The 23,837-nt window shown below is 27.8% G+C and overlaps 7 protein-coding genes across 7 annotated transcripts; 3 read left to right on the forward strand and 4 right to left on the reverse strand.

The window, feature by feature from the left end:
- Positions 1-616: 616 nt before the first annotated feature.
- On the forward strand, positions 617-1,009 carry GO595_003756 (C2 domain containing protein; the record flags this gene model as incomplete). The annotated part of the gene is made up of 1 exon (XM_067916812.1): positions 617-1,009. One exon carries the CDS (start codon positions 617-619, stop codon positions 1,007-1,009), a length of 393 nt encoding a protein of 130 aa, XP_067776043.1.
- A 9,180-nt stretch (positions 1,010-10,189) lies between these two features.
- On the forward strand, positions 10,190-10,750 carry GO595_003757 (Beige/BEACH domain containing protein; the record flags this gene model as incomplete). Its single annotated transcript, XM_067916813.1, has 1 exon — positions 10,190-10,750. The coding sequence occupies one exon, from the start codon at positions 10,190-10,192 to the stop codon at positions 10,748-10,750; it is 561 nt and encodes a 186-aa protein (XP_067776044.1).
- A 1,203-nt stretch (positions 10,751-11,953) lies between these two features.
- Positions 11,954-12,613, reverse strand: GO595_003758 (Ras family protein; the record flags this gene model as incomplete). Its single annotated transcript, XM_067916814.1, has 1 exon — positions 11,954-12,613. One exon carries the CDS (start codon positions 12,611-12,613, stop codon positions 11,954-11,956), a length of 660 nt encoding a protein of 219 aa, XP_067776045.1.
- A 616-nt stretch (positions 12,614-13,229) lies between these two features.
- Positions 13,230-15,476, reverse strand: GO595_003759 (DUF5057 domain-containing protein; the record flags this gene model as incomplete). The annotated part of the gene is made up of 1 exon (XM_067916815.1): positions 13,230-15,476. The coding sequence occupies one exon, from the start codon at positions 15,474-15,476 to the stop codon at positions 13,230-13,232; it is 2,247 nt and encodes a 748-aa protein (XP_067776046.1).
- Positions 15,477-16,636: 1,160 nt separating this feature from the next.
- On the forward strand, positions 16,637-17,650 carry GO595_003760 (GCC2 and GCC3 domain containing protein; the record flags this gene model as incomplete). The annotated part of the gene is made up of 1 exon (XM_067916816.1): positions 16,637-17,650. The coding sequence occupies one exon, from the start codon at positions 16,637-16,639 to the stop codon at positions 17,648-17,650; it is 1,014 nt and encodes a 337-aa protein (XP_067776047.1).
- A 4,171-nt stretch (positions 17,651-21,821) lies between these two features.
- GO595_003761 (Carbohydrate binding domain protein) lies at positions 21,822-22,406 on the reverse strand (the record flags this gene model as incomplete). The annotated part of the gene is made up of 1 exon (XM_067916817.1): positions 21,822-22,406. One exon carries the CDS (start codon positions 22,404-22,406, stop codon positions 21,822-21,824), a length of 585 nt encoding a protein of 194 aa, XP_067776048.1.
- A 596-nt stretch (positions 22,407-23,002) lies between these two features.
- Positions 23,003-23,245, reverse strand: GO595_003762 (uncharacterized protein; the record flags this gene model as incomplete). The annotated part of the gene is made up of 1 exon (XM_067916818.1): positions 23,003-23,245. One exon carries the CDS (start codon positions 23,243-23,245, stop codon positions 23,003-23,005), a length of 243 nt encoding a protein of 80 aa, XP_067776049.1.
- Positions 23,246-23,837: the final 592 nt, after the last annotated feature.

Genomic DNA, 23,837 nt, shown 5'->3' on the forward strand with positions numbered 1-23,837 from the left:
AAGATTTTCGTTATTATTTGAGGATGTAAAAAAGGAAACAAAACCAAATGATGCTGGAAAAATGAAATATGAGTTACCAAATTTGGTTAAAATAAATCCGCCGACAAAGGCTAATCATCCGATTGTATCAATTTCATTTTTGCAATAATATTTCTTATAATAAAAATATGATTTTCGATTTTTTTAATATTTAATGAAATGTTTTGATAATTGAAGTTCAAAATCATATTCAATGAATATTACTATCTCCTATCGAAACGATATTTAAGCAATTACAATTTTGTTTTTTAGTTATAACTAGCCAGCCAACATATGAGTATTCTCAAGATCAGTTCATAAATTTGTTAAAAGATCACTAAACTTAATCTCACAGTGAAGTAGTAGTTTGCATGCGTCGCTATTCGTTTCTGCTGACTATTTTTCTTCCATGGAAGCACAACCTTATCTTCTATCCATTTGTAATCATTTAACAATTTTGTATTCGGTATATTCAATTTGTTACAAATTTTGGGTTACATAATTGTGTGAATCCAATTGAAATATTCATTTTGCCACTTGTTAGTCAAAAGTATCATAAATCTTTCAAATTTTGAAGTTAATTTTTTTGTATTGTTTGATGCTTGAAGTTTATGTTTCTTCAGCATGTAACCTTCCAAGCGCTGATTCAAATGGGTACTCTGATCCATACGTAGAGATATGGTCTGACGAAATTCCGTTATCACCCCGCGACGACAAAATATTTTTCAAAAAAACTAAAGTTCAAAACAAGACCTTAGATCCAGTTTGGGATTCAAAATTTTCCAAACCTTTTCGAATACCTTTTGTTTTATCCAGTTGTTTGGAGTTCAAACTTTATGATCATGATGCTTTCAAATCAGATGATTATCTTGATAATGCCAAGATTAAGCTTACACCTGAATGCTGTAATAAAGTTCTTACTTTACCAGTAGAGACATCACAAACAACTAAAGGACCACCAACACTTACCATCCACAAACTTTCCTACTGATCCAAATTACAAGAGCTACAAAAACATTTATACGTATATTACATACTCACCAACTGATTCAAGCAATTCTTCGATTTTCCTCGATGCATATATTATAGAATTTTCAAGTACTCTTTCATGTTATCCGGTAATAAATGGCTATAGCTTTTATAAGTCGTCTAAATCCATGCAAAATCCTCACATTGGACCCTCTGGATTCACAGATGTATTTCGCTTCAACATCAACAAATTCGGTTCACATATTTTCACTGACGAATTTATATTATTTTTTGTTGCAACAACAAAAAATTATTCTGGTGAAGTTACACTTAATTTTCTCTGCGCACCAATCGAGCGTAAACAACGCAATAAGACAAAGAAACTTAAGAATTCTGATCAGTACAAACTCATACGAACATGTACAATTCGAGCGAATGCGAATCAACACCAAGTTTCCCCACTTTCTATACATTATTTCAAAAATAGTAACATAAACAAATTCGAAGAACTTCAATTTCAACCATATCAAACTATTGACGAACTTCTTCATCAAGTTTGTTCATATTATTCATCGAATAAAAGGTATTCATTACGAATAGAAATGTTGCCCAATTCTCCAATGAGTTTAATCAAAGCATGTCAAATACATCGAGTGGAAATCCCCAAAAAAATTGATTTTATTGTTCAGCGCGTTGGATATTGTTCTCCTTCTTTACGTTGCAAAGTATATCAACAGAAAGACAAGAAATTTGTTGAAATCGATAACATTTGTAATGAAAATATGAAAAATGATAATGAATCAATTGTCTTTTCGAATACGTTCGGAGATTTTCAACAAATAATTTCCATTGATTTGGAAAAATTAAAATATGAATCAGAAATAATTCCGATTTATTTGCAAACAAATATAAATATCGATTACGTGATCAAGTTCGACGACGCTTCTGGATTATCGATAAGAGTTTTGGACGTGAAAGATGGATATGAATTGTTGAATTGCGTGCCGCCTGGAGGAAAATCGATTTTAATAATGGCTGTGCTGATGAGAAATGCAAATAACGCGTGGAATCTGTACAGCTGCATGAAGTCTGATTATATAAACCCAGATGAGTTCGATAATTACGTGGATAAATTCGTAAATGGTAAGAAATTGGTGACAAGTCTATTGGAAATGGATGAGTTGTAATTAAAAATTCACTTTGGGCCATTAATAAAAAATAACTATTGGAAGGAATTATTCTTATTCATATTACTTAGCATGGAAAATATGATAAAAAGAAAAAACTTGGCAACACAATAATATATTTATTTGATTGAAAATATTGTACAATAAGTACATAAGAGAATAGAAAATATTTTTTTATACATTTCTCAATATATTCGTTTACAACAAATTTCACATATATGCTGGGAGTGATTTAGTACATTGCAAGTACAATAAAATAATTTTGTAATCCAAAACTAACATTCACATTAAAGTATTACTTCGGAAATCATATACATTCATAACACATAATCCATAATTGTAAAATCTATTCCAAGTGATGTCAATCACAAACACTATTACTTTAACATGTGTTGTTGCCATTATTTGTAGTGCTGCTATTGATCCTCTTTGTGATTGGATTAGTTATTTTAGGTTTAAAAAAAATGAACATTTCCTGCTTGAAAAATTCTCTATCACACCGATGAATAGTTTGAATAAGTCTCTCTTTTAATTTAAGTTATTTTGGGCCAATGACACGTTTTCAGATTGGGATTTGATCGGCAGATTATACGACTTTTTGCGTCACGCTTAATTCAATAAGAACCGTTTTCTATAATTTGCCACTATAATTTTGACAATTTTTGTTACTTTTTACATTTTTGTCAAAATATATAATAACAATGTCATTCAATAAAAGATAACATTCAATCTGAATATATATATATTTTGACAAATTCATCATCTCATTTTTTAAAGGACAATGAACTCAGATGAACCTGGTGAAGGAATTAGATGGGCAGCAATAAATAACAATGTCCTAGTCCTTAAGTCACTCCTTAAGTATGATATCAATTCAAAGGATATTTATTTTATTAATTCAAAATTTATTTTGAAAATTTAATGTTTCATTATATCATTTGGCGTTTTTTCGATTTTTTTCAGACTGCCCTTATGCTTGCTTCCGAAAAAGGACATATCGAAGTCGTAAAAATCCTTCTCGAACAAGAAAGCATCGATGTAAATGCAAAGAATATTCATTTATCATTTAAGTTGTTTATTTCAAAAGCTTTTAGTTTCATTCCAAATTATGGTGTTTATTAAAATTATTATGGACAGCAATTACATATGCATGTAAGGGTGGTCAAGCTGAAGTCCTCAAATTACTCCTTAAGATGGATACAGTCGAAGTTGATTTTCATGACTTAGTTTTTTTCAATGATTTGGTGTATTCATTTATCATTTGGAATTTGTTTATCATATTTAAAACACCTTTAATGTATGCTTGTATCTTTGGACACAACGATGTTATACAAATCTTACTTCAACAGAAATTAATTGACATTAATGCAGTTGATATTTGTTCATTTTATTTATTATTTATTTTAATGATTTTATGTTTATTTATTGAATTTGGAATTTGCTTAATTTTTTTCAAACTGCTCTGATGTGGGCATCCTATAGTGGACATGTTGATACTGTTAGGTTACTTATTGAGCAAGAAGGCATTGATCTAACTGTTGAAGATGATTAATTTTTTGATTTGAAGTTATTTTAATTTTTATGAAATTTCTATATAATGCTTGGAATTTATTCCAACAATTTAAATCAGCATTATCAATTGCAGAAGAAAATGGTCATGATGAAATCGTTAGTTTACTTAATGATAAATTGGATTCACTCACTAACTACATTTCAAGGAGTTTTAGATGAACTCAATAAAAATATATAAAAAAATGCTTTTTTTTTCGATAATGGCTTTGTGTTCAGATGATACAAATCGGACTTTTTAAAAACTTTATTTACCAACTCATCAAATCTGCTGTCAAATTTCGGTTAACCAACAGAAATAATCGGCATCAACTTCTTCCAAACTTAAAATGAGTCAATTGATTAGTACACTTGATGAATTTACAAGCAAGCAAATGTTCTTCCAAACAAGCACGGAGTTTGATAAAATCGTTTCTTCAATTGAATATCCTGTGATCAAGAAAGAAGATATCAACGACATTTCAAATAAACTTCAAAACAACCCAAAAGCACAAATACCAGAAATCCTTACCTTTGTTTCACCTTATTTTATATTTTATCCCAAAATATTGAAAAATTTCCTTGATTCCAAAATCGAAAACCAACAGAAAGCTAACATGTTTGTATATGAGAATGCCATTGCATTTTATTCGCATAATTTTAAATGTGATTTTTCGAATGAAATTGATATTTTATTTTCAGCACTTTCTAAGATATATACCAATTCCAATGCAGACAAAGTCGATTACTTCTTTTTTACCATCTCACATTTGGTTATAACCAAATCACCACTTTCATTAAATGAATTATTTTTTTCATCAATCTACAAATACCTCCATAAGAACCACCAAAAGGATTCTACTGTCTATCAATTTGTAGTTGATGTCTTATTTTGTATTTTTTCCATTAACAAAATTGAATATTCGCATGATTTCTTTTCGTTCATCCAAGAAATCTTTGATACTACGTGTAACGAAGAGTTATTAATGCCCATATTAACCAGCAGAATGTTTAATTTAGAGTATGATATCTTTGCAACGATAGCATCGATATCAAAAGTGAAATATAGTTCGAATATTGAGTTTATTTATGGCAAATTACCATTAGTCATCAGTAAGTTTAATAATGACAAGCCAATCGAAATCGAAAAACCGATTAATTTCCCATATTCGGAATTTAAAGAAAAAGATACGACATGTTGCATTGATGTATTTAGTTATGAAGATGAAATTGCATATTGTGATATCCCCGAAAACAATTTACAACTTATTGATTTCATCGGCGATGAAGTTAAGAATTCGATACATATATTACTTTTAGCGTTTAATAATACACGGAAAGAATATATACAATCATTTTATGAAGAGTTTGACAAACTGATTGATAATGATTTTTCTATTTCATTATTTGTTATTTATTTATATTTTGTAGATTTAAATTTAGGCGATTTAAGTTTAACTAAAAATGATATAAATACTTTACTTAACAAAAACATTTTTGATCCTAATTTAACCATCTTTAATACAAAATTATCAAATAATTTGAACTTTTTAAGAAAAGAAATTATTGATATAATATGTAAATTATGTTCGAAACAAATATTAATAGTTTTTGAGAAATTTGCAAATAATCCATTTTTGTTTTGTGAAATACTTTTTAGAATACAAAAATCAATTAGTTTAGTTCCTGATATTACTATATTTCAAAACGAAGAAATATTTTGTATATTAATGGAAGTTGATTTTAAATGTCGAAACTTATATAAAATAATTAATAATGAATATAAATCGAATGCTTTAAGTGCAAGATCGAAAATCTTTAACTTAGTATTAACATTTTTACAATATAAATCATTCACATTAAATACATTTCAATTACCATTTTTTACTATTTCGTTTTTATCGGCATTTTTCGAAAAACAATTTCGTAATAGTATATTATCACAATTAAAAGAAATATTAATAAATTCGAATTCTTATGAATCGAATCCAGCAATTGATTTCATTGAATCAACAGTTCGAACAATATCTACAAAAGATAATTCTAATTTAGTTTATATTGGAATTATAAAATGTTTAAATGATTGTGTTTTATTAGATCCACGTTTAACATTATGTTGTTCTAAAGTGTTTAAAACGATTATTAATGTATTACCATTAAATATTATTAATTTAGAATTAATTACGAATTTATTAAAATTCGGTGTTAATATTTATATCTTTTTGTTTCATTTTAAATTAGAAAGTTCATATTTAATTAAATTAATTGAAATATTAAATGAAGTAAAATTAAATAAAACAATTCAAACAAATTTAATTGATTTAATAGCTAAAAGTACATCTGTTAATTTTAAGTCATCATTTTTAATACAAAATCCAAATATCATTGAGTTTGTTATAGCTGTTTATTCATCACATAATAAACTTGAGAAAATATTAAATTGTTTATTTAATTTATGTTGTTTCTCATTAAGTAATATCATTAATTTACATTATGGGAATATTGATTTATTATTATTAGAATTTTTGAATAATTTTCCGAATAATTTTGTGTTTCATAAACTTCCATTTAATAATATAAATCAAAAGAATATAATACATAAATTAATATATCCTTTATTCATTAAAATATCAACAATACAAAGTTCTTTTATAGTTGCAAATAAAATTATGGAAATCATTTGTCCACATTTAATTGATAAATCACAATTTGAATTTGATGAAAATACAATAAAGAATAAATCGAATTATAAATTTAATGATTTATCATTTGAATTATTAAGTAATTTATTAGCAAATTTTGCATCTTATAATAATAATAAAATGATTTATTTCTCATTATTAATGAGTCAAAGTATCGATACTGAAACTAATATTCAATTCCAAAAATTATTATCCGGATTTTCTTCATGTTTTTGGATATATATTGATCAATATTTCTCACGACAAATTAATACACGATTAATAATATTTACAATTAAATCGAATTCGAATGATTTAATTGAAGCTTATATTCAACGTTCTTCATTCTTCTTAAGACTTTATGCAGATTCTACACATTTTGAAGATTTCATTTTAAATGAAAACATTAGTTTAGGAACATTTACTATGATAACATTTACATTAAAATCAGAAAATGGTCGATTATTTATAGCATCACGAATTAACTCTGATTTAATTCGACGAAGTGAAATAATTATAAATTATAATATGAATACGAATTGTAAAATTGTAATTGGTAAAGAAAATAATGAAGATTATCCTGAAATTATATCACGATCTTCATTCCAATTACGATCTATAGCTATAATCTTATCAGAGCTTGAAAAGCTTCAAATGGATTCTATATATCAAAGTGGTTTTAATTTTATTATTCCTAATGATTTAACAGTATTATTATATAAGAAAGATTTAACAAATTCAAATTATATAATACCAAACATTTATGAATTATTTAAGAATAATTATTCTGTTAATTATTATTTACCTATTTTGTTCTTCTTTGATATATGTAATCAAAGTCAAATCGAAATGATAATTGATTCATTTGTTATTATATTTGGAGATCGAATCTTTAAATATATTTATTTGTTTCCATTTTTCTTAAAACAAAATGATCCGAAATGTTTTACGTATAATATATATTTAAAGTTTTATTCATTATTAGAATTAACTAAATCAGAAAATGAAATGTTCGATGTCTTAAATAATTTAATTGTTAATTTCGAACTTTGGTATAAATCACCAAACATTAATCGAATCTTTAAACATTATAAGAACATTGTCTTTGAGAATTGTACAAGTTATACATTATCACCTAAATTCTTCCCAATTATATTTCCAGAGTTTTGTATCTATTTTATGGATAATGAAATATTGACAAGTGAATTCATTGAAATTATTACATCACGAGCACAAAAGTTATTAACACAAGAAGAATTACAAATTATCATTCAACAACTTGACGGATGTAATAATGAACAATTTGTATTTAAGATCATTTCAATATTTCCATATTTATTCCAAATTTGTCCACCAAATGATCAAACGATTCAAATCTTATTTTCATGTTATTATGCTATTAATCAAAATTATACACATTTAATATTACCATGTTTTAAAGACACGAAATATTTTGAACAATATGTTTTGTTTTTAATGTATCATCAAGATTCTTATAATTTAAGTAAGTTCTTTGAACAACATAAAAGTTTTCCAGGTTTAATCTCTTTAAGTTTAATCTTGTTTAGTAAATCAGATGAATCTGTACAAGATCAATTATCAAATACATTATTAAAGTTATGTAAAAATAAAGAAGTTATACCCGAATTAATTAAGAATGAATTATGGATGTTATGTCCTTTATTATTTGCAGGCCAAACTAATGAAAAGAATCAAAAGAATATTTATTATTTCTTGTCACAATTAATTATACAAATATTAGAATTAGAATCAAAAGTTGAAATAGGTATTAAAATGATCGATAAAGCTATGACTATATTAGAAATGTTTAATTATTCTGATTTAAATATTTTATTCATTAAAATTATCATCGAACAATTATTAATTAGAAAATATAAATTTAATAACGCTTTGTTATTGTTATGTTTTAGAGCTATGTTCTTAAAGCCTTATCATCATTCAAAGGCTTTAAAAGAATTATTTATTAATTCACCTTTTCCTTATGAAAAAGAAGAAGAAATTTCAACAACTTTTTCACTGGGCAATATTTTGAATGTCATACAAAAAAGTAAGACGATAAAGTATACCTTTCAATTATCTCGGCCTGAAGTAATTAGTCAAAACGAAAATACTTTGTTAACATTAATGCGTTCTTTATTACCTACATTACAAAATAGTCAACAATTTAATGATTTCATATTAGAATGTGTAAAATATTCAATAGGCGAAACTAAATATCCCGACATATTTTCATTGAAATTAAAGAGTTATGGCATAAAAGAAATTATTAATCCAATGATTGAAGACGTAGAAAATAAACTTTCTTTAGTATCAATCGAATTAGAAAATTATATTATTAAAAATGAAGTGAAGACGATAAAAATTACAAATCCTCAAACACCTTTAAAACAATATAAAAATAGTTTATACGTTATGCAAAAGAATCATTGGGGAAAAATATTAAAATATTTCGCATATCAAAACACATTTTGGAAATTTAATTCAACTTCTTTAAAGAGATCAAATGTTAATTTGTTTAAACTTAAACGTTTCGTTAACTTTAAGAAACAAAAAATTATATTAAAACAAAATCAAAAGAAATTCAAAGGTAAATCATATAAAGTTAAATGTACATTAATTAAAATTAATGAAGAAATCGAATGTAATTTTATGATATTTAATGATTTAATTAATATGGATTACAAAAATAAAGTTCTCAAAATTCTGCCGGCGTACGTTAAATATATTTTCATTAAGAAAAATTTGAATTCAAAAGATATCACTTTAATTGAATTCATTTTAATCGACGGACGATCAATTCTCATTGATTTCGGAACGGTTTCGGCTATGATCGAAACTATTTCAAATTTGACAAGTCTCAAATTTATTAATATTCAATGTTTCCAAAAAGATACAAATTATTTAAAGTTCTTTGAATCACAACATATTGTTAAGAAATATAATCAAGGCAAGCTTACTAATTTCCAATTAATTTTATTATTAAATCAATTTTCAGGAAGAAGTTTTAATAATATTAATAATTATTATGTGTTTCCATGGATTAATAAAGACAACCAAATAATGTTAACTAAGAATGATAAACAAATTGATCAAAAAGATTTATATTATTATTTAGGAAGAATTTCACCATTTTCTTTATTACGGAAACAAAATAAAACAATTTTAAGTTCGATTAATGAACTTTATAATAAAATCGACGCAAATGAAATTAAAACGCAATCGATACCAGAGTTTTATTCATTTCCTGAAGCTTTCATGTCATTAAATGATAATGAAGTTTCAGATTTAAGTGTTGACAATTCATTTGGTTCAATTTACGAATTTATATATTCAAATCGTAAATTAATTGAAGAAAATAATGAAAACATTATTAAATGGATCGAAACCAATTTCGTTGTCACAAACAAAACTTCAAATAACGTGGCATTAACATCAAATTCTTTACAACTAAGAGATACTTCTGATGTTACATTTAATTGGAAGAAATATAGAATCGGAGAACCTATAAAAGATGCGTATTTCTTTCATAATGTACAAAATGTTTTCGTCATATTTATGGACTTAAGTAATAACATCTCTAAAATTACATTTAACAAAGATTTAAATACAAAATTCCAAATTGATTATATACCTAAATCTTGTACAAATGTTTTATGTTGCTCAAATAAAAGATTGTTAGTCATATCAGATAAGAATAGAAAGTTATACGACATGACACAACAAGGAAAAGAATATAAGTCTTCAATTAGTAATATTGACTTTCTAATGGAAGACGGAAACTTCTTCCTTTCTGCATCAAAGACTGGTGAAGTCAAAATCTTTTTCAATAATTCGTTTGAGGAGCCGTACTCTCAATTTTCAACGCTGACCGACAATTTATCGGCAATAACTTTTTCTGATAGGTACTCAACGGTCGTCTGCGGAACATCAGGATGTAGAGTTTCAATTTATTCGATTCACAAGGCAAAGTTCATAAATTATATCGACTTGGATGATATACCTTTGACAATACAAATTACAAAGGCTTTGGGAATAATTGTCATTTGTTTACAAAAAGAAATTGTATTAACAACAATTAACGGATTCTTAATTAGAAAGGTGAAGTTTGACTTCGAAATAGATAAAGTTTGTACTTTCGCACATAAAGGAATTGACTTTCTTCTAATGGCTGATACAAATGGTCACGTGTTTTCTTCAGAAGCATTTTATCCTGAAAAGAAATCATTATGTCTTACGTACAAAGGTAAGTTAGAAAGAATTTATGTATACAAAAATGCAATTACTGCCATTACATATAATGGAGATATTTATTCATCAGAATTTTAAAATGCTAACACAGGAAAACAAACAAAAATACTATTGATTTTCAACAATTATCTCTGGATTAAAATGGGCGCAGAAAAAACAATTTTGGTGGGAGATAATTTTGGTTACATATAACCATCGTTTTTCAACATTGAATTAAACAGTTTTTATTTGGTTAACCAAACAAAAGCAGAAAATCTAAACCGCCAAATAGAATGGTTTACATGAAGGATTTCTGCCAAACGTCTTGGTTTCTGTGAAAAATTGACAGCAATTGGCGGTTGATGTTCCAGCACTATTGAATTATAATTTCGGTTATACTCAGAAATGATAGAAAGTTTTAAATTAAAATTTCTATCGTAAATCATTCCGAGGATGAATTCCCTCTGGCTTTGTTGTGACCCAATACCAGCTAAAGACTTACAGAAGAAAGAAACAAAGAACAGATCCTCACCATTCCTCGGTGTCTTCACTGAAGATCCTTCAATTATTGGAAGAATTCTTCCAAGACCAAAAACACCATTTAAAGATGAAACAGATCAATATTATGTGAGTAAATATGATGATGATGAACATCAAACAAATCTTTGTGAATCGCCACCTACTATTAATATTGATTTTAATTTCCACGAAGGAGGCATCAAGAGCGGTGAACTTTCAATTTTCTAAACAGACTTTATGTTTCTACATTCCATATTTCGGACTCTTTTTTTTATATTAATTCTTTATTAGTTTTCAAAATCCGTTTAATAATTTGTTTCATTAAAAATCTGTTTTTTCGTCATTGACTGATGGAAGCGCTTTTGAGTTTTAAATATAAAGAGAAAAAAGCTTAATGATTTTTACTTGGAAAAATGAAAAAAAAATCAAAAAAACGACACGAACCAGATTCGAACTGATGCGGGACAAGCCCATGGGGACTCTAATCCCACGCCTTAACCACTCGGCCATCGTGTCTTCGAATTTTAAATTTTAGAAATATATTTAATTGTTTACATGTACAATTTAAATAAATATAGAAGCAGCTTCATTTCCTCTCTAATATCTAAGGTTCAATGATTGTATTTTTATGTGTAATATAATATAATTTTTCCGAAAACATGTTTATAGTGATAGAAAAATTCCTGACAAATATTGAGTGAAGTCTATAAATTCAATGGATAAATATAAAAAAATTAAATTCCGACAAAATTAAACTAATACTTCATTGGTAAATCGGATATATTATTGAACAAGACAAACTTCGCGTTTTGTGTTATTTGTGTGCTTCACATATGGTGTTTTAAGGTCAATCGGTTCATGATCCATTTGTGGCTCTATGTTGTTTTCTAAAATATAATTGACAAGTTTGGTTATCGATTCTTCAACATTTGATCCTGTGTTGAGATCAACTGTAAAATATCCAACAAATCCGTTTTCTTCACTATATTTACGATATTTTGCTTCCATTGGTTTCCAATTTTCATTGATATCTCCTTTTAAACAACCTATTAGAAGTATAGGAACTGGTTTGCCTTCTGACGTGAATACTTTCGACTCAATATCTTTCTTCCACAATTCAACGCCATCAAATTCATTTGGATGATTAACAGCGAAAACAATAATTGCTCCAGATGATTCTTGATAATATACATGACTCATATTTCCATATCGTTCTTGACTAGCAATATCCCATAATTGTACATTTACTGTTAGTTTGTCATTTACTTGTATTTTTTTGTTCGCAAAGTCAACTCCAATTGTTGTTTTATAAAATTCGTTGAAACGACATCCTTCCACAAATAAACGTATGAGCGTTGACTTACTTATGTAGTCGGGCATCTCGCCAGTAACTATTATTTTCATTATGCGGGTGATTTCCGTGGGGGAACCTAATTCAACCATTAAAATTTTTCTATTGTTTATCTCAAATATGTCAGAAAAATTTCTTTAGTCAGTATAAACTCATTTTTCAAACAAAAATATCTTGCAACCAAAAAAATAATTTTTTTTTATTCTTTTGTAGTAAAATATGCAACATTATTTTTATTTTTTAAATATTTGTAATTTGAAGTTTTTTATTCATATTACCATAACCCTGAGATTCATATCAAAATTTGTTCTCGTATTTTCAACAATGAAGGCCTAAATCAAATTTTTAGGCAAAGTGATTTATTTATAATGTGATGGAGAATATATTTGTATCGTTAAAATTTTTTGTAATTCAGAGTTAAGGGAGATCTATTCATTATAAAGTTAATGTTCAAAATCGAAAAATTGATCAATTATGAGAAAATGTTCCAAGATTCTCAAAAAAGAATGGTCGAAACCAGATCAAATTTCGAAAAATGATTGTTAGAAATATCCTAACAATGACATTTTTTCAATTTTACTCGGTTTTAAAACAACTCATACAAAATATAGTAATAAAAAAATATTATAAACACTTTATTGCACTTTATTTATTAAGTAGGCATATAGTAAAAATGCCACTTTATTTTATTATTTTATAAATAAAAATTTAAATGTGTGTAACAAATGCTTGTTCATTAAAATCATTTGCAAATGGGTCTTCTTCAATATCTTTAAATGATAATCCAGAATAATTATTGATTTCCCTCGTTTCATTTGAGTTTCCAATGTCAATATCAATTTCATCATCTTGATCATTTTCATCTTCATAATTAATTTTTTGATTTCGTCGGATAATAATAATAATCGTAACAATTATCACAGCAAAAACAATTATTCCAATGACAATTCCGATGATTAAAAATATATTCGTATCTTTCCCTGTTTCATTTTGTTTATCGTCATTACCATCATAAACATTCATAAAATAAAAATCGAAATAATATGAAATATAAGTTGAATACATTATAACTGTATAATCATAATAAATAATTTCAGTGATAACATATGTATAATCATTGGAAAATTGTGTGAAAATCATTGAGATTGAACTATATATATTATTAATTGAAATTGTATTTATCAATGTTAAAGAATTTGTTAAAGTATTTGATAATGTAATTCCATATGAATATGAATGTTTTTGTGTCTCCATTTCTGTTGATATTAAAGGTGATTGTGAAAATGTTGGATGTGGTGATTGAGATAATGATGGAGTTTTCGAAACAGATGCTGATGCTGATGGTGATGGAGATCGTGAAGGTGATCTTGTCGGCGATTCTGTTGGTGAACGTGATGGTGAAGGTGATTCTGTTGGTGATCGTGATGGTGATTTTGAAGGAGTTGCATCTGGAATTGGAATAGTTATATTTGCAATGTCACCAATATTTCCAGCTCCATCAACTGCTGCAACAAAGACATTCATTCCACTGGTAATTTGTTGTGAATTTAAAGAAATGTAATTGTCTTTTGTTGAATTTGTTAAATCATCAACAGTAACACTTTGATTATTTGTAACTATGTAAATATAACGATCAACTCCTGTCGTAACATCAACTTCAACTGGCTCAGATTCTGCATAAACATCATCATTAGATTTTAAAAGCGCTTGAACTTTGAATCTGTATTTCGATCCTTTATCAATACCATTAATATTAACTCTATATGATTTTTCATCATATTTAAGATTGACTGTTGGTGATTCATAATCTTGTGATGAATGATCTTCTGCAAATGTTTCATAAGTCCTTTGATTTAAATAATAAATAGTATTCGCAAAAATTTTCCTTTCTTCGATTGTCGATTCACAATTACTATGACCTGTTTGAATCATTGCTGTGTTATCTTTCGTTGTAAGATAGAAATTATGTTGAAGACCTGAACTATCTGCTTGTGTATTTGTATTAGTTCCTAATGTCATCCAAACATCACCTGTAGTTGCTTGATAATTTGTATGTGTCGTTGGAATTGTGAGAACAGTTCCGACATCGCCGATTTGATATGGATAATTTGTTAATAAACCTTTGCGAACGACTGTAATAGTTTGTTGTGAGATAAATTGATATTGAATATTTACACCATTATAAGAGTTATCACTTTGTTGAGATTTAATTCCAAAAAGATCTCTGATTGAAAGTAAACTTGTTGCAACACCATTAATATATAAGTTATATGCGATGGAATCATGTCCTGCCAAAAATCCATACCCTTTGTTGATGTATCTTGTAACTGCACCTTCAGCTGTTTCTGTTGTAATTCCATAACCTGTACTGGCATCCCATGTTCCAAAAACAATAACACTATAGTTGTAGAGAAATTCGTCATCATTTGCTCTTTCTTCAAATTCATTAATTGAAATTGGTGTGACATAAATCAGTTGTTCACCTGTAGTAGTATCAATACCATAAGGTTCGAAGGTGGTTCTCGAACCATCGCTATCTATCATGATACCTCCTTCCATCCAAATCTTTAATGAGGCTGATTTTGGGAGTGTATGCCACACATCAGATCCTTCTTCATCTTTATATTGAAAATTAACATCATAAGTGTTATAACTCCCAGCCCATGAGGAGCTCTGTCCTTTATTTCCATCAGTTTGACTCGGATAGATGTTTAAAACATTAACACGTGTACCTGATTTATACGTACTGATTTGTTTCCAGGTAGTATCATAATCACCAGTATCTGTGTCATAACTTTGTTGGAAAACTTTATAATATATTTCTTGATTTTCAATTTTTGACCAATTTAAATATGCGCCACCTTTACCAGATGCATATGAAGTATTAACCTGAACATTTAAGCTTATGGTTTGGCTTGATTGACAATGAGCTAAGATGAACGACAAAACGAACATTTTTAGATAGGATTTTGGTTCATGAACACAATTGTAAAAGTTATTTCGTCGAATTCAGAGGTTTTCCCACAAATTGACTCAAAACAGCTTTTTGAAATAAACGTTACTTCTTGTAACATTTAAATGTTTCTTGAAAAATTGTGCGCGCTTATATCAAATTTAAAATGACTCAGCATAAAATTTCGAAGGCCTTCATTCACTATGCTATATTTTTGGAATATACAAAGGGATTGATTTCTTGTGACTTCGAAATCGAAGCAGGGATGGTTTTTGCCCTGCTCCCATAGTAGCGGTTATCAACAATTCAATTTCAAAGCAACGGTTAACCGTTTTCAAAGTCGATAATGTTTCAATTTATTTGAATGTACCGGTTCAAAGACGCTGACTTGGCAACGTTACAGGTTCGAACGTTAAGTCCAAACAACCCGAACTTTTGCACAAATGTAGATCGGGTAAAAAAGGTTAAGTTAATTGCAAAAAATCAGCAGTGCCTTCGAATAAAAATAAGTGACAAGTGGCATAAAAGAAAACCTGTAAAAAAAATAAATTAAGATCAAAATCAACTCGATCAGTACTGGTTTTTTACCAATCGAGAAAACACATAAAAGAAACCTGATTTAATCCGTGTAACGATATTGTTTCAGTTTAGGCCATTATAGTTGTTGAATCAACTTTTTTGTTCTATTTAATTTCCATTTTTTTTCATCTTCCCCTTCTTCTCCTTTTAAAGCACAAAACATGCGAAAGATATTGGAAATAACTAAAACATTAAATAAGAAAAAGAAATCCAAAATGTATTTAAGAAAGTCTGTTTGAATTTTGATCTAAAACCGTAAATCTTGAGAGACCGTTAATGGAATGAAGAACATTGTTATCTCAAAATTGTCCATCAGATTTTTCTTGAGCCTTTGCACAGCTCATATATTGCTTAATTTATGCATATATAACCCAAAAAAGTGTAAGTTCTGTTGGTTTTTGAAGTGTCACATCCTTTGTTAATAAGAAAAATTGAAATGAAAGTTTGATTGATGGGACAATTCTTAGCTGTAAACGATTACATTTTGAATGTTTGCACAAATTTTATTGAAATATTTCAATATAAACAACTTTTGAACTTTTGATTTTGTAAAGCATTTAAATATCGAACCACTCATTCAATCATGTTGTTGTTTTCCTTCCTTTGGTGCGGCATACTAAACAAATGTCCTACGTGTGATCCAGGTGAATACTGTTCATCCACATCATCAACTTGCATAAAATGCCCTCCTGGTACTGCTACTTCTACTTCTGGATCATCTTCATGTAATCGATGCAACAAAGGATATTACAATGAAGATTATGGAGCCACGAGATGTAAAGCATGCCCAGCAGGTTACTACAATGATGAATATGGTTCCACTTCATCATCAGCATGTCGAATATGTGAGCCAGGAACTGCAAGCTCATCAGCGGGATCTGCATCATGCAGTAGATGTAACAAAGGATATTACAATGAAGAATATGGATCTACAAAATGCATAGCATGTCCAGCAGGTTATTATAACGATGAATACGGGTCTAATTCTTCATCAGCATGTCGAATATGTGGACCAGGAACCGCGAGCTCATCAGCGGGATCAGCCTATTGCAGTCGGTGTAATGTTGGTTATTACAATGAAGAATATGGATCTACAAAATGCATAGCATGTCCAGCAGGTTACTACAATGATGAATATGGTTCCACTTCATCATCAGCATGTCGAATATGTGGACCAGGAACCGCGAGCTCATCAGCGGGATCAGCATATTGCAGCCAATGCAACAAAGGATTTTATAACGATAAATACGGATCTACAAAATGCACTGCATGTCCAGCAGGTTACTACAACGATGAATACGGGTCTAATTCTTCATCGGCATGTCGAATATGTGGACCAGGAACCGCGAGCTCATCAGCGGGATCAGCATATTGCAGTCAATGCAACAGGGGATTTTATAACGATAAATACGGATCTACAAAGTGCACAGCATGTCCAGCAGGTTATTACAACGATGAATACGGGTCCACTTCATCATCGGCATGCAAAAGATGCCCCAGTGGAACCATTAGCTATAGCTCTGGGTCAAGTTCATGCGCGAAATGCAAAGAGGGATATCACCCGAATTCTTCTCAAACTGAATGTGTTAAAAACTAAAGTTCGCACATTGAAAACTTTATATAAAAGTAATTTGAGTTTTCATTAGAATTATAAATGTTGCTAAAAAATATTTTAATTATTACCGAATTATCGTAACCATGAAACAGGTTTTGGATTTTGGATGAAATAATTTGGTATATGGTCTTGAAGAGTGGTTCTTCATCTAAGAATTCAAATGTAATTAATGATAAAACCCAAATTTGCTTAAATTAAAATATGTATTTTTAATAACTGTTTGGTATATTGGTTTGTACTCTGCATTCTAATTTTTACTTTAAGAAGATTTGTGTTAAATGTTTTTCAAAAAAAAAAAAAAAAAAAAGACAAACTGAACATTTAATAAAATACATATGACTTCAACCATAATGATAATGATTCTTTTGAATTCTATTATCATACAAACAGTATATTAAAGTAATTTTATATTAAGCAAATAAAATATTGGTTTTTAGTAAACTATTTCATGGTTAATTTATTTCTAAGAAATTCATCATAACATTTAAATTTTTATGATTATTTTTCATAATGAATGCAACAAAAAACCCTTTACAAAGTAATCCAGAAATATCTCAAATGGATTCAGTTGATCAATTCCAAAGAAGATTAAGTCGTTTTTCAATAACATGTATAACTCATAAAGAAAACAGGAAAAATAGATTTATAATTCATAAATCTGTAAGAAAAACGAGTACATTTGTTAAAAGTCCTTCTTTTGAAGTACATGTTGAGCTATTAGCTAATCAAAGAAATAATATAATAAAACGGTCAAATAAAGAACAAATTAAAACCATACTAACATCAGAAGATTCACTTTGGACGTCAGATGATGCGAGCGAAATAAATACATATCAAACTCAAATATCAGAAGTTGATGATTTAATTGTTTTTTAATGTTATATAAATAAAATATATGAAAACAAATTAATTTTGAATAATTTATTTATGAAGTAATGTCATAAAAATTTAAAAACAACATGCATTTTAATTGTTACAAAATTGTTATTGGAAAATCTGTGAAGATGTTATCTCATGTATCAATTATTTTTTCGAAATTATATCATTGAGGTCTTTCCTTCTATCCTTTAGTTCAATTGTTCAAAATGAAATAGATTTAAATAATTTGATCACAACCAAAAGTATTTCATTTGGATGTCATAGTGTATTGTGCATAAATGGAAATGTGTTTCACCAAAAGCAGTCATCTTAGCAATAATTTGTTCATAAATGATTTTAATAACATAAATGTTATGAATTTTTTTTCTGTTCCATTATTTATCAACAAGGAAAATAATTGCATTTTTTAGTAAAATATGATGACATTTCGAACTTCATTTCATTTTTTTTTTTTCATGTTTTAAATCTTTTTCTTTCTTTATCATAGGAGTTCATTTCATATAAAACAAATAAATTTCTTTTACATTAACATCAATTTTCTTATGTTCGGGTAATAATTTGACAATTTCTGCGTTACCATTTGAAAATGCAATCATAAGTGCTGTATTAAATATTATTTTGAAATAAGAAAATATTAAAATAAATTTTGTTTCAGGCACTAACATCCAATTCTTTATGTTCAATAAGTAATTTAACTATTTTCGTGTAACCTTTTTCAGATGCTTTCTTAAGTGCTGTTTCAAATATTTAATATAATTTCCAAATATTATTTTGAAACATCCCAAAATTATTAAAATAAATTTCAAATAAAATAAATAAATATTTTGTGCATTAATATCAATTCCTTCTTGTTCAAGAAGTAATTTAACTATTTTTGGATAACCACTTTCAGATGCTAAAATAAGTGCTGTATAAAATATTCAAAATAATTTTCAAATTTTATCATAAAATATAATAATATTAAATTAAATTTCAGGATAAATTTAATAACATCTTTAACATTAAGATCAATTTCTTCATGTTCAAGAAGTAATTTAACTATTTTTGTACAACAACTTTCAGATGCCAACATAAGTACTGACCTAAATACATTAAATAATTTCCAAATATTATTTTGAAATATAAAATTATTAAGATTTATTACAAATAAAGAAAATCAATTCCTTCAGCATTAACATCAATTCCTTCTTGTTCAAGAAGTAATTTAACAATTTCTATTCTGTCATTTAAAGATGCATTCATAAGTGCTGTATATAATAATTTAAATAATTTCCAAATATCCTTTTGAAATATAAAATTATTAAAATAAATTCTAAATAAAACAAATAAATATCTTTAGCATTAATATCAAATGTTTTTTGTTCTAAAAAATATTTCACAAGTTCAATATTTCCAGATCCTGAAGAGAAAACAAGAATATTTTTTGGAGTTTTTCTAGATTTAAGAAAATATTTGACAAGAAAAATATTTCCATATTTTGCTGATTCATTGATAATATATTTATTAATTTTCATTCCTTCTTTTTCTAAAAATGAAAAAAATTCTTAATTATGATATTCAATACATTTTGCTCCAATTTCATCTATAGAAATATTTTCTAATCTTTTATACAAAATATATATTTAAAGATATCATTTTTGCGAAATTCAATTGCTATTTTAAATGCCCCATAAAATGGTGAATTATTTTCTTTACATAAATCAATGATTTCAAGATTTCCACTTGCAATAGCATATTCACCTGCATATTTCACATCTGCACCTTTTGTCAGCAAATATTTAAAACATTTAACAGATCCAAAAAATGTTGCATATTTAATTAATGTAACAAACCATTGATTAATTAAATCACATCTTTCATAAGGTGATTGTTCAACCAATTGATTAAAATCAAAATCATTTTGTGATGATATTTCTTGGAGTTTTTCTATATCATCATTTCGAATTATTGTTGCAATTTCACTTGGATTATGTCCTTCTTTAATTAATTGTTTATGAAGTTCAAAATTATTCTTTGATAGTTCTTCATAATGCTTTCTTAAATATTGATAATGAAATTCATAACTTAGGACTTCTCTTATATTCTCTTTTGACATATATTGCAAAAAATATGGATTTTTTGAATTTTGAACAATTTTTTGATCAAGTAAGTTCTTATCAATCATTGTCTGAAGAACATAACATGACTCTTGCGTATCTTCATTAAGAAGAAAATTCACATATTTATCAAAAAGATTAATTTCTTTTTGAAATTTCTCTTCTAATTTTTTAAATTCATTGAGGAAATTCAAATATAAATCAATATCATCTAATCGTAGTTTTATAATTCCATGCATAATCTGGATGATAATCGTACAAAAAGAATTCGGATAAATATCATCAAATTTTTCAATGATTGATTTTGCAGCTTGCATAATATTTTCTTTGTTTAAATTAAGGAATGAATGTTCGATCGATTGCAATGTTACAAATTCATACATATTTTGTTTACATTCTTTTTCATTGGGATTGGGTTCCATCATTGTGGGGGAAACGATACAACAAATTGAATATTTTATTTAATAAAAATTCATTTCAATTTGTTTATTTTAATGAAAATCGAACATTAAGAATAAATTCTGAAAATGATTTTTCAAATGATTATGAAAATTATAAAATTCAGTACAACATTTAATCATTGAAGGAAGTGATACAATTCCAAGTTCAGCTTTTGTAAATTGGAATTCATTATCCACAGTTAAAATTGGTATATTAGTTTATACAATTGAACAAGATGTATTTTCAGCATGTAATAAATTGGAAAATGTCATATTAGGCGAAGATTTAACAACGATTGGAAGTTATACATTTCAAAGCTGTATTAATATAAAAAACATTACAATTCCAAAATTAGTTACATCAATAGCAATAAATCCATTTTTATATTGTTCAAAACTTCGATTTATTTATGTTTCCAATGAAATTTTACATTTTTCAAATTATGAAAATGATGGAATTTTATATGATAAAAATATTGAAAAATTATTTATTTATCCAATAGGAAATATAATAAATTCATTTACAATACCAAATTCAGTTATATCAATTTGTGAAAAAGTATTTGAATTATGCAATAATATAAAAACGATTATTCTTGGCGAAAATGCTGAAACTATTGGAAGTTATGCATTTTATTCATGTAAAAATTTAGAAACGATTATTTATTGGCTAAAATGTAAAAACGTTTATCTTTCGATTCTCTTTTCGTTAATGAATGACTATCACTATAACAGTCTCTAAAGTATGTCGCCATCAATAAATCGAGCTCCATATGAAAGGTTTCGTGCTAATTCATCTTCATATCGTAACTTCGCATAATATGGTATACATGCATCACATGGACAATAACAATCAACCATTTGACTTGGGTTTGATAAGTTTTGGACACTCCATGCAGTAAGTAATTCACCTTCAGAGTTCACGAAGAGATCATTAGGATATGTTTCTTTAATCCAACGATCATTCCATGATATCCAACCTTTTTCGTAATATTCATATATACTTGTATCTTGATATATATCATATGTACTAATTAAGATATCACTTAAGTTGTTTTCGGGATAATCAATGTATTCTTTTCCTGATCCCATAGCATTTACTATACTTTGGATACCTAAACTTTTCATTTCCTTAAATAAGTCAATACGTGATGTTTTCCAAGAGCCCATTACATACGTAAGAGCTCCTCCAACAAGTTTATCAATGTTTGTGTTCCGTTTAACTTTCTCTGTAAAGGTTACTAAAAGACCTTTTTCTTGTGCTATCTTTCGATAACGTTTGGCTATAGTAACATGATTACCAGAGAAAAACAAAACACGCATTTTCCGTTGATATGAAAAACGTCCTTTTTCAAGTTCAAAATATGGACCGAGAGTATATAACCCATCAGATCCTACGGATACTATAGCATGTCCATCATATGGCGTATCAAAGACATACATTAATGATGACTTACTATTAGTAACACCATATCATGGCATGGATAATTTGCCCATGGGATTAGAAAAGGATTTCTGATAACTACCGCTGGTGGTATATACTGTATCTCCATTAGGTATGTTAAGACCTTCATGATATGACGCTTTTGTATGTTAAAAACGCTTTCGGAAAAGATGGACCGCCATCTTAATTCATCATCTTTAAGATCAAATGTGATGTTGTATGATGATAAGCCATCCATAAAATGAAACGTTTTGGAGTTAGCTGATTGTGTAAAGACTTCCATAACTGTCCAACTTCCACTTATTCCATTATTAATCCATGTGCGATTTGACGTCTTGTCAAAAACTGTGGTACATAAGGTGCCTGCATCAATTTGAATATCGAGTTTGTCATTGGAAAATGTGACATTTGATTCTGGAGCATCATAATGTTTGACAAATTCATACCATATGTTAGTGATTTTGCCTTCTGAAGGTTAGCCACCTGTAAATCTTATCGTGATACGATGTGTTCGTGGTGGAAGATTAACAACGGTTTCAAGATTTTCTTGTTGACCTGTTTTAGTTGATGAAACAGTCCCAAGAGTCCAGGTCAGAGTTGTACCATTTTCATCACCTGGAACAATTGTCGTCTTGACTATACCTGAAACCATATTAACTGTTGCACCAAATTTGTATTGATCACCACCTTTTACTTCAAGTGGCATACCATAACCCATACCATATTCTGTAGCAGAGCCAGTATATTTGAATGTTAAGGAACCATCTTGTCCTTTGCTAAATGTAATATCACCTTGAGGCCAAGTATAGTAACTACCGTTGATGGGTACTCTTTCACAATTTACAATTAGAGCAAAAAATGGTAGAAGCAGCAGGGTTTTTTTCAATTATATCGTTTATTTTAAACAAAAATATTTTTATCAAAAGTATGATATATTAACATGTTTTTACTTAGAGTTATATGAAAAAATGCATTTATTAAACATATGTGAATGCAGCTTGTCCTTAAGCCCACAAGAAAACTCTTGGGTTTAAGAAAAGTGGCATTTTTGGTGCACCCCAGAGAATATCACTTTTACGGTTATTTTTGACGGGATTTAACGGTCGATTTTCTGGTTCCCTTGTTTTGGGGGGATATAGTTCGTTTGCATTGTGTTAACATGTTCGAAGCTAGGAACGCCAACTAATGTCTTGGGGTTTTCAATAATTATTGAAAATGTTTTTTATCTTTACAAACTTTGGCAAAACGATCACAAGGAAAACGGTCGTTGTGATATGCCGATAGGTTTAATACATACAAATATTTGAGCA

Source organism: Histomonas meleagridis (genome assembly GCF_020186115.1).
Source record: "Histomonas meleagridis strain 2922-C6/04-10x chromosome Unknown contig_23, whole genome shotgun sequence".
NCBI classification, from domain to species: domain Eukaryota; phylum Parabasalia; order Tritrichomonadida; family Dientamoebidae; genus Histomonas; species Histomonas meleagridis.